The following is a 12,547-nucleotide window of genomic DNA, read 5'->3' on the forward strand; positions in this document are numbered from 1 at the left end:
CACATTAACAAACTGAAGGAGAAAAACCATATGATAATCTCAATAGATGCAGAGAAAACTTTCAACAAAATTCAACACCCATTTATGATAAAAACCCTCCAGAAAGTAGGCATAGAGGGAACTTACCTCAACATAATAAAGGCCATATATGACAAACCCACAGCCAATATCGTTCTCTATGGTGAAAAACTGAAATCATTTCCACTAAGATCAGGAACAAGACAAGGTTGCCCACTCTCACCACTATTATTCAACATAGTTTTGGAAGTTTCAGCCACAGCAATCAAAGAAGAAAAATAAATAAAAGAAATCCAAATCAGAAAACAGGACATAAAACGGTCACTGTTTGCAGATGACATGATACTATGCATAGAGAATCCTAAAGATGCTACCAGAAAACTACTAGAGCTAATCAATGAATTTGTTAAAGTAGCAGGATACAAAATGCACAGAAATCTCTTGCATTCCTATACACTAATGATGAAAAATCTGAAAGAGAAATTAAGGAAACACTCCCATTTACCATGGCAACAAAAAGAATAAAATACCTAGGAATAAACCTACCTAAGGAGACAAAAGACCTGTATCCAGAAAACTATAAGACACTGATGAAAGAAATTAAAGATGATACAAACAGATGGAAAGATATACCATGTTTTTGGATTGGAAGAATCAACATTGTGAAAATGACTATACAACCCAAAGCAATCTACAAATTCAATGAAATCCCTATCAAGCTACCAATGGCATTTTTCACAGAACTAGAACAAAAAATTTCACAATTTGTATGGAAATACAGAAGACCCCGAATAGCCAAAGCAATCTTGAGGAAGAAAAATGGAGCTGGAGGAATCAGGCTCCCTGACTTCAGACTATACTACAAAGTAAGTAATCAAGACAGTATGGTACTGGCACAGGAACAGAAATATAGATCAATGGAACAGGATAGAAAGCCCAGAGATAAACCCATGCACATATGGTCCCCTTATCTTTGATAAAGGAGGCAAGAATATACAATAGAGAAAAGACAGCCTCTTCAATAAGTGGTACTGGGAAAACTGGACAGCTACATGTAAAAGAATGAAATTAGAGCACTCCCTAACACCATACACAAAAATAAACTCAAAATGGATTAAAGACCTAAATGTAAGGCCTGACAGTAGAGAATGGGGAAGCGCTGAATTAGGAAAATCTAATTAGTTTCTGGGTAGTGGTGATGGTCATGAGATAGAAACTTAGGAATTTATAGTGGCATGCCTCTTCTCTGAGATACGATTTTCTTCATCAGGATTCAGCATACTGGAGGTAAGTGCAGGAGGGGCAAAACTTATAGTGAATCAGGGTTATGGTTTTTGCCAGGTGGGTGCAGTGAAAGGACAGAAGTTAGGTGATAATATGATGGATCAAGGACTCTAGGCTGGATAAGGAAAGAAGTGAAGACAATAGGAAAGTGATGGATGGGGAGATAATAGGGGCTAGTGCCAGGGAGGTATAAGAACAGGTGGAAGTAACAGGAATGGACACTCTTACTATAGTAGACACTAGTGACTGGCCTAATAAACCTATTATGTTACTCGCGTTTTCAGACGTTGCCTACGTATGGTTCATTAAGTTTCCTTGTTTTACGTGTTGACTCTTTTTGGCCAGTTCACTATTTATGAGCACCCGCATCTTAAGGTAGAACCCAGAAATCACAGCTGATAAAAATAATCATCACTAGCAGTGCTTCTGGAGGAAAAAAATTAAGTATGTGAAGTTTTTAAGTTACCTATAGACTATTATTTTCTGTGCTTGTGCTTCTACTCATTTAAAGTATGAGCTGCCAGGGTATGACTTACACCGGAAGGTATGTGTCACTGCCTACATTGGGGCCCCCTACCAGGCCCCTTCTCAGCTGCCTCCAGGTTCTCCTAAATTTCCTCAGCCAACCTGTCACTGAAACATGAAACTTTATAATTTCAGTTAAGTTGGAATATTGTCCCTTACTTAACTACAGATGCTCTTGGAAAGGGCAATACGTTAAGCCTCTATCAGTCATTAAGCCTTTTGTGGTAACATGTTTGGTTTGTGTTACCAGTAGGATAGCTTGCCAAGATTAGATTTTTATATCCCCAGGGAGAAAGTAGAGTAAAAGATCCACATCAGTTGTAGGGATTGGGCGGGCCAGTTCACAATACCTACAGCTAACGAAGAGAGCCCCCTGAGAGGAAGAGAACGTGAGTAGGAAGAAAACTCTGGGGAGAGATGGGAGAGGGCAATAGCAAATGTTAACTTCACGATTTTGTTCAAATTCAGCCCTATATTGGAAAACCCTCTCCGTGGTCAGTTTAGCAAGCAGTTACTGCATATGATTTGCTCTGACAGATTGGTGGGAATATGTGCCTTTCTGCTTTACAATTACTGTGTTTCAGATTTTCTGTGACACAGCTTTTACATGTAGTGATGACATGCCTTGTAATCATCCTCATTGTGGCAACAGACATGCTCAGACTGTTAAATCATTTCAGCAGTGTCTGGATCTATAGATGATGGGTGTCAAAAGCCTCTTTAGTCAAGATTCCCCACTTAACAGGGTAAGATTCATTATGACTTCCTTTTCTGTGTTTTGATACACAGGTGAGATACTAAGAGGCATGTGGGATGCTATAGTTCCTAGTTGGTTTTCCTTTTTCCTATTGTGTACAAGTTTTTATTTGGCTAGACTGGTTACCTAGGAAACAGCTGCAGGGTAAAGATGGATTGGCTATTTGGAAAATGGAATTACAGGCCCCTTCAAGAGGCAAAAGACCTGTTGGATAAAACAAAAATTAGTGAATGGCTGAATTTATGTTTAATTTAGTGTGCTTCAACAAATCAAACTGAGACAGTTCTATAGGAGAACCTAGTTAATGCAGCGTGATTTTTAAATTTAGCTTGTTTTTAATTTATTTAAGTTCACCAAATGTTTATTAATTCCTGCTTTGTGCCCACTGCTGCAGGCCATTCTAAGGGTTTCCAATGAAGCAGAAGGTTCAGTTCCCTCCTGAAAAGCTCATTTTCTGTTTGGGGTTAAAAGAAGTTACCTTAAAATCAAGTGCACGATTATGTGATACAGTCTAAATGTGTTCAGAGAATTTGGAGGATGTGAAAGATCTTGGCTAGTCAATGTGAGTGATGGATTTGAATCTATAGGCAGGAGATCATTCTTTGAGGTAAAAGTTGAAATTTAAAGACATGGTAAAAGTTTGGGTACTAACAGTTAACTGAATTTACAAGATTCAATGGTAGCAGCACAGTTACCCTTGCAGATCCCTACACCCAGACAGCTTATGGAAAATATGTAACTCTGATATAAATTATATTGCCATAGAATCTTAAGAAAATGCATTTTAGCAACAATGTTGACCAACCACTGTTTGCACTAGCCTTTGCATAATTTAAGAAAACTCTGTTTTCACTGAAAGTGTGAGAGTACTAGTTTTGTAATTTCAGACCACTACAAAAATGTGAGCACATGAGACACTCAATAAAATATTTATGAATTGATTTTCTTATATACAGTACACCTTCTTGTTAGTTATCATTAGCTTTCTTTTCTTCCAGAATGTAGCTGTTGAATATTTGGTCTTGATTTGTGGTGATAAGGACTTTCATAAATACAGACGCATAACTCTTCTTTTACAGCGGAACATCTGTCAGGTTATTTCCATTGATTTGTAGAAAGTATAGGTATAATTTTCATTTTCTTACTTGTTCTCTTTGTATTCACTTGGTGTGGTGTGCCAGCCAGGAGAGGAGGAAAAAGCAATCCTACTCAGAAAGCTTAACAACCTATAAGCACAGGAAGTTAAATTTGAGCCCTCCTTGCCATGTCCATAAATGGAAAGTAAACGAGGCAACATAAGGATACTCAAAAATATTTTGAAGGAGAAATGTTTTAGTTATGGTTTATTGAACCTACAACTTCAAATATTTGCCAGCAAAAAATAATTCTCAAATGTAAATCTCAGGACTTCCCTGGTGGCACAGTAGTTAAGAATCTGCCTGCCAGTGCAGGGGACACGGGTTCGAGCCCTGGTCCTGGAAGATCCCACATGCCACGGAGCAACTAAGCCCGTGCTCCACAACTACTGAGCCTGTGCTCTAGAGCCCGCGAGCCACAACTACTGAGCCCACGCGCCTAGAGCCCATGCTGCACAAGAGAAGCCATCGCAATGAGAAGCCCACGCACCGCAACAAAGAATAGCCCCGGCTCTCTGCAACTAGAGAAAGCCTGCATGCTGCAACGAAGACCCAACGCAGCCAAAAATAAATAAATAAATAAATTCATTTTTTAAAAAAAGTAAATCTCAGTCCACTAGCTATTTATAGAGTTACCAATGAAAGTTCCTTTGTATTTTAAATTTGTGAAGAGAATTGTTACTATAATCAGAATCCATAATATTGAATTTTGCCAGAGGGTCTTTCATTGCCTGTTGTCTATTCTCACAGTTCTGATAGCTTTTATAAATGAGATAGTGACTACAGAGGGTAATTTGTTAGAAGATTTTTGCTGAGTGATCAGGAGTGGTTTCCTGTTAGAAGAGCTTGAGCACTGCTGTGCTCAAGAATGCCTTCTTTATTTCCAAAATTACCATAAAATGCCTTATCATAATAAGACACGCCCTCTCCCTCAAGTTTTCTTTTCAAGGAAACTTTTTAATGTTTCATTTTAAGAACATTTATGCAACTCCCTGGTACCTACTCACCCCTTTTGTCACCCCTTTTCTGGTTTCAAGCAATTACCATGATACTAAAAATGTTAGTGACTGTCAAAAACTTTGAACTGATTTACTTCTCTGGCCTGTGGAATCACTCCACTCCAAACAACAGCTAGGAGGAGGGATAGTGTGGCATTACTTACTGTGACAGTTTGCTCACTTTCTATCCCTCTCCCGCCCCTCATCTGCCTCCATCTTGCTGGCGATGATCCTGTAATTGTACTGCTGTTTGCACCTATGCGGAGATCACAAGAAGGGCCTAATTATTAGATGATTTGAGAGAAAAAGGTACAACTTGTTTTCATTATCGTCGTCCACTCTTTTGAAAAGTTATAGTCAGAGTTAGCATTAGAGGAAAAAAGACCACAACTCAATTCTGAGAGCAGAACTCATTTTTCTCTTCATTTTCTTTGAACACATTGCTTATTTCTACAAATGTACGAATGGCAAAGGCATGTTGCAGGAAAACCCCCTCCCTCCAACAGCCCCACCTACCCACATATACATCTGTATGTACAGGTCCAGCCCTGGTCTGTCTTCTCCCACCAAGGGCAGCTTCCCAAAATGCCTCTGGGAATTTTACTGACTGTCCTCAAAAAAGGCACTTGTTCATGGCAGGTGCTATGATTTTGAGGTTAATGATTTTTTGTTGTAGTTGTTGTTCATAATGTTGTTGTTGTTCAAAATAAGACCAATAAAAGATGCAGAAATCTGTTGTTTTCAGTGGCTCCAGAAATTTCTTTTCTTGTATTTTTGGCAGCTGTTTTCCCATTTTCAGTTGCCGTTAAAGGGGGAAGCCAGCAACTTCTACTCAAAAGTAACATTTTACTTGTTCTTCTTACTGGGGAAAAGGATAAAGTAGTAATTCTTTCATCTTCCTTATGTAGGTTTCTGTAAATTAATTCACCCCAAATTTGATAGAGAGGTTCCTTGGGTTTGACATGAGAACATGTTTGTTTAAAAATAGCACTTGATGTTTTACAAAAACCACTTTCATTTATTTAAATGGAAGAGGGAGCACTTTAAAAATGAGCACCGATGCCTTTATGCTTTTCTGCTGAAGCATACTAGTAATGATTTGGCACTGTGAGCACTTGTACATTGTACAAAATTGTTGAACTTACCAAATGGGGTGAACCTACTAGTTTTTCCAGCATTTTCTTGTATTTAGTGGAAAAGTACTCATATTGTAATTTTCTTAGACCTTTTAAGTTTAATAAAATAATATTAGTTCCAGTATTTAATCCATTAATTAATTTTATCTATGTATTACACTTAGACATATTTCAAGTTTGCCTTCAAATTTTTAAAACGTGTTTTTCTCCTCAGCCAAAATAAAATCATAAACGTTTGAGTCTTGTATCTGGGAATAGAAAAGTTCCAGTTCTTTTTGCTAGTATGGTAATCTCAGCGAGAGCAGGAACCTCATCTCTCTTGTTCACTATTATTTTCCTGGAGCCTAGAACAGTGCCAGACACAAGTACCCAGAAAAGTGTTTAATAAATGACTGAATGTATTGCCTTCTATAACTTGTGAGGTTTTTTTTTTTTTTTTTAAGTTCACTTTGTACCTTAAACAAAGTATTACTACATAGTGGACTACAGCAGGATGCTGAAGAATAGGACTCAGTGGAATTCAATGCTTGAATGACCCACTCAGAGAGAAAAGGACTAAAGGGGTGTTGGTAGGGACAATTCCCTGGGTGTGCCAAACCCACTAAAATACTCCCACGTTTTGCATCTCTCCAGGAGCACTCACTGTGGGCCTTGTGCGACAGTGTCAAACAATCCATGGACGAGACCGGACATGCATCCCACCTCGGCTTCCCCCAGAGTGGGTCACCACACTGTTTTTTATCATCATGGGAATCATTTCATTGACTGTCACATGTGGTTTGCTGGTGGCTTCCCACTGGCGAAGAGAAGCCACAAAATATGCTCGATGGATAGCATTCACTGGAAGTAAGTAACCTGTGCTAACTAAATTTGTCTAGAAGGCACTCACCCTGGAATCAAGACTCAGTAATAAGGACTCTCTAATCATCAAAGGGCACCACTTGCATACGGCCATCAGATAGACTCTACGCGGTCCCATCAGCTCTTCAGAATTCTCACCATAAGACCAGGACATCCAAACCTTAATTGCTTTGTATAACGTGCTATTTTAATGAATTTTATTTTTGCTCACATTGTGACATAAGTGTTCCAGGTCTGTGACTCAGAACTACCACTAACCTGAGTCTTCCTCTTCTTGAAGGTATTGGTATCTTCTGTCAAATAAAGATAAATCTAGAAGAAAATATAGATAAATACAAATTAGTTTAAGGTGGTGATTTGCTTTTTAATATCATTGATTTGAGTTTCTACCGAAAGTTGTGGTGTGACCATTGAAAAATCAACACATTTGGTTATTTAATAATCGTTTCTCAACGTTTCTGATGCCATTTATGCTATGCCCAAGGGTGTGATAATATTTACATATTACACATTCTCTTGTACTTTGCAAAACTGGTTTAATTTCAGAACATAACGCAGGCTTTTCCCAAGCTAAAAGCAACAAAAATGCTCAAAGGGAAGATTTCTGTAGTTCTGCTTTCTTCTTTCTAAAGCAGGTTTGTCCCCTCAAAGTCTGGAAACATTTTTGATTGTCACAACTAAGGGGATGCTCCCGGCATGTAGTGAGTAGAGTCCAGGGATGCTGCTAAACAGTGTACAAATGCACAGAACAGCCCTCCACAACAAAGACTATAATCTGGCCCCAAATGGCAATAGGGCCCTGTTGAGAAACCCTGCTCTAAACAGGATAACTATCCCTATGCCAAATACTATGGAATTTAATTTCTAATTCAGTGTCTTATAATCATCTCAGGTTTTCTTATGTTTTTAAAAAATGAATATTATAACACAGCTTACTTTCACCTGATACTGTCATGTAGAACTTGTATTACAGGGCTAAGGCATAATCCCATGTATCCCTATTAATGTTAAAACTCAGTTTATTCTTAAAGATCATAGGATAGGGAAACTCTCTTTAGAGAATGTATATGTTTCTGGATCTTTTGTTTTATTTTTGTATCTATTTCTCCCTTAATTTTAAAATTTAGATCAAGTTGCAGTTGACATAAAAAGGCTTCTCCATCCTTGTTAAGAAATGTGAAACAAGTTGATATTTTTTGAGGTCAAACAGACCTCCTGAGAGTTCTTTTCTAAATAGTAGGGTCTAGAGGCAGTTATAGCGACAGTGCTACTAAATTAAAGGGTATTGATGAGGAATTTAAAGAGAATCTTTACTCACAGATACAGTTACTTATCCACTCTTTAGAATTCACTCTTTAGGAGTAAAATAAAATCAAAGAAGAAGGATTTACTTTCTGGATTTTGTTGAAATTTGGGAGTGCATGTGCTCTGAATACCAAAAATCTGAAATATTATTTAGCAAAGTAATATGAGTCAGAGAAAAGCATTAAGGTGCTCCCATGAGCCATTGGTTCTTATGACCCAATAAAGGGAAAGAACTTTGATTATCTTGTTTTTCATTCCTCTTCAAGAGAAAATATTTAAGTACATATTTAATATATAGCTACCTTGAAATGCAAAATGTTTTTCCTTTATTTTCCATTTTAAATAATTTAACTTTTAAAAATAATATGTGCATAATACACAATTCAAAGCCTATGAAAGGGTCACCAAGTGAAAAGTAAATCTCTTTTGTGGCCCTGTCACCCAGTCGTCCGATACTCCTTTCTTGGAAGCAACCATACTCACCAGTTTCTGGGGTTTCCCACCAGTGGTGTTCTATGCATAGAATCATATATGTATATGTGTGAGTGTTCTGTAAATACATATTTATTCTATTTATACTATTCTGTACCTTGGTTTTTTTCGTTCAACAGTATGTCTTGGTGTTGATGTCATCTAAGGAAGCGCAGACCTGCATTCCCAGAGCTAGTTTACTGGGGTGGTAGTCCTAAGAGGGATTGGGCTCCCCCTGGTGTTTCCATTCAGCCTTTGAAAATGTACTTCATCTCTATTTTTTGCACTTCTATTCCAGTTAAGCTATAGTTTGGTAAGAATATAAGCTAACATTTTCTGATGGATTTACACAGTGGAAATGTTCAAAGGAGAGCCACACATGAGGGGGCTCACCTATGGGGGCAAGGGTGACAAAGCTGTGCCTTTTTCTTCAAGTCTGACTCTTGTCCTTGCTCTTGCCACCCTAATTTACTTGTCTACCAGTACACCTGATGGACTTTCACCACCAAGAAGTCTATGCTATACAGAATATGAAGTTATGTCTTTACAGACTTATTTAGGACCCAGAACTTAATTGTCAAAAGTTGATATGTATTTTCAGCATTAACAGTATTTTAAGATCTAAAGTAACTTCACAGGTCTCAATAGCTAAAAAAAAAAAACCCACAAAAACCAGGAAAACAAAAACAAAAAAAACCTCACCCACCAACATTAAATCTCCCCAGGGATAGAGAACTAGATTCCTTGGATTAAAAACAAATATTGGATAGAATTAGTAGTTCATTGCTTTCTTAAAATTTGATTAAGCTTTTCCTAACCAATTTGGAAAATGTTTAACACTTGTAAAATATTAAGCCCTGCTTTAAATATAGTCATTAAATGATTACTCCATTATAAAAGATGGATTTTTATTTTACAGTAGAAAATAAGAAAGGATAGGAATTAAGTTGGCACATCAATTAACAGAATGCACAACAGTAATATCTGCATATCTTTTAAGGACTTCTAAATTATTTTAGTGTTTCTTGAGGTTAGAGATTAATCCACATTAAAGAACAAATTGTTTTTAAGACAATAATGTTTTCCCATTGTTTTTATTAGATTGTCTATAGCTATTTAGATTGTGGTTTCATTTTACCTACCAAACCATATTAAGGCATAAGCACCATTAGAGATTGGTGACAGATACCACAGATCAGGGGGCACTGGCAGCAGTAATAAAGTTATTTATTGCTAACTATACAACAGAAAGGCCAAAAGATCTAATACTGAATACCTGAATTTTTCATTTGTTCTATAGTAGGTATCCAAAATAATCTAAACCTGCTTATGTAATATTATTTGGTGTGGTCATATGCCCAAAATGAAACAGATTCTATGACTGCTTAATATAAAATAATCCACCTAAATGGTGCAAAGCAAACGAGTGTGCTGGTGTGTTTCTTAAGCTAGTGTATTACTTAAGAAAATGTTACTTTTTACAGCATTTCTGGAGCTTCCTTCCAAGAAATATTCCTAATTGGCTTTTTCAGGACTCTCCTATTAAATTTTATAGATTGAGTAACACAAAAATAATTTAGGACAAGTGTCAGCTGGTATACTTATCCAGGACTCTGTCAGTATTGCTAGGGATGGGTTTAACTGAGAAAAGTCTTCTCATTCAGTTAATATTGGGAATGACTATAGAATGACATTACACTGAAGAAATGTTTCTGCTTTCAAAGAAATTTGAAAGACTATGAACATTTGACCAACATGCTTTCAAAAAGCATAAAATATTTTCTTGGAAACGCCAGCCTATCTATAGGTAATTTGTGTTCCCTAAGGAGTGTTTCTTTGTTAGCACAGGGAGCACACGGTTTCCTAAAACAGCCAACTGTGGAATTACTTCTGCCCAGACACTGGGTTTTCTGATATCTTTCTAGAAGCATTTTAGCAAATAATATATTTCATTGTGTTTGCATACAAAACTCAAAAGATTTCCCCATTCTCCCCCACTTTAAACTCTGTAGTCAGAAACCTGGGAGATTTTTTTTTTTTGGAACGTTGTCCATGATGAGAGATAACCAGTCTGACAATTTGCTCCTCATCCCAGAAGTCTGTGGTTCTTTCCACTAACTGATTTTAAATCAGAGTAAGATAAATAGTATTTATATTTGTATGCACCTTTTCTCAATTCCTTACAGCTAATACCAACTGAGAGAGCAGAGAATTGGCAAAATAATGCTAGGATAATAATAATATACAGCATTTATTCAGCACTTAACTATCAACCTGCCACTCACTGTGTGAAGGACTTGACATTGTTTTGTTTATCCTTGTACTATATACTTACCCATTTTCAGAATTTCAGAAGCCTAAGATTATACCATTAGTAAGTAGTAGACCCAGAACTTAGCCCCTGTCTGACACTAGCCAGAGCCCTTAGTCACTATTTTAAATGGTCAAGAGTTGTATATACGAGTACTTAGTAGGTTTGGAGGCCTTCCTTAATGCTGATATTCAAAACTATGTAAAAGGCTAAGCTAGCTTTTACTGTATTTAATTGTTAGGCTTTGGGGATCTGTAGTATACACAAATCTTTTGATAAGTGATCCATGTTGTAACAGATTTGACCATGTCATCAATCCACAACCCTTATAAACTTCCTTTGTGCCAAATTTTCATTGTTTTCTTAATCACCAAACCATGTTACTAATGTTGTGTTCTGGTTTGTTTTACAGTGATCCTTTTCTGTATGGCTGCCCTAATATTTCCAATAGGATTTTACATCAATGAAGTCGGAGGTCAACCATATAAATTACCCAACAACACAGTAGTTGGGTCATCATATGTACTTTTTGTCTTATCAATTTTCTTTACAATAGTAGGACTTCTATTTGCCGGCAAAGTTTGTTTACCAGGCTGATGAATGTCTGAATTGCTTGACTCTTATTATTTTTAATTTTATTTTATTTTTTTATTTTTGGAGGGTGGGGAGGACAAAGGCAAGGCATCTGAGCAGTCCTCACATAGGAAGATGCTTAGATGAAACTGATGCTGAAAAGAAAAAAAAAATGCTTTGATTTGTTCTCACTATGCACTTTGGATTTAAAAACAAAAAATAAGGAGAGCCTTTTCCATAACCAAATACAGACAATATTGACTAAATCTCCTGAGCATATTCAGGCAGTCAGGTCTGCACTGTGATAGCAACCTAGTGAAGGAGAATGCTTTATACTGAAAAGCACGTGGCCCTTTGTGACTCTGTTGTTCCATTTTTAACGTCTAATGATTCATTTGAGGGAGGAAAAAATAAGTCTAAGTATTTATGAATCATGGCGGACCAGAGGGATGCAAGAGAAGTTCATGTGGGGCTGGCCTCACCTCCTAAGAAATTAGAGTTCCCAGCTTCCTTGTAATGGTATGAGCCTTTGGCACCAGAATGGATTGCCATTGCATTACCGCACCAAGAAGCCAGTAGATCAAAACTCGTTTGCTAAAATGTATGTAAAAATTCTGAAATTCCCTATTCTCTGTGTACAAAAAAAAAAAAAAAAAAAAATCAAACACTAAGAAACATGTCGTTGGGGGGCGGGGGGTTGGGTGGGGGAAATTTTCCTTATATTTATATAAATATATATATAATATATATATTTTGCTGATGCAGTATACAGTGTGTATATATGTGTGTGTGTGTGTGTATGTGTGTGTGTAAATTTATATACACACACATGCAAACAGTTCCTGGAAGAGAACTCTGAATGCTTTGCTAGCAAAACACTGTGGTGTGCAAACCTAGAACTCAATAGAAAAAAAGCCATTTATCTGAAGGCTGCATAGTGGAGAGAGTCTTCAGTTTACCTCATTCTTTGTAGCAGCCCTTGATTTTAACAGGTTTTTGTAATAGGTACAAATAATCCCATACCTTTCTAGGTGCAATTTTAAGTTAAGCTAAAATTCTTCGTAGGGTTAATTTATTTGTTTATGATAGTAGAAGGTAAGATCATGTCAAACCTTATAATTTGGGGAATCTGACACTATTTAAATTATTGGCAACTGTTGTCTGTTGTACAG

General features: G+C 36.9%; 1 protein-coding gene across 1 annotated transcript in view; it reads left to right on the top strand.

Moving 5' to 3' along the window:
* Nucleotides 1-12,039, top strand: part of MOSMO (modulator of smoothened) — a 52,479-nt gene extending 40,440 nt beyond the window's left edge. The window contains exons 2-3 of the mRNA XM_059037063.2: nt 6,488-6,700; nt 11,215-12,039. Coding sequence (XP_058893046.1) covers nt 6,488-6,700; nt 11,215-11,399 — 398 coding nt within the window. The 3' untranslated portion in view covers nt 11,400-12,039. The remainder of the gene's footprint in view (nt 1-6,487; nt 6,701-11,214) is intronic.
* Nucleotides 12,040-12,547: the final 508 nt, after the last annotated feature.

Source organism: Kogia breviceps, chromosome 14 (assembly GCF_026419965.1).
Source record: "Kogia breviceps isolate mKogBre1 chromosome 14, mKogBre1 haplotype 1, whole genome shotgun sequence".
In the NCBI taxonomy this organism is placed as follows: domain Eukaryota; kingdom Metazoa; phylum Chordata; class Mammalia; order Artiodactyla; family Physeteridae; genus Kogia; species Kogia breviceps.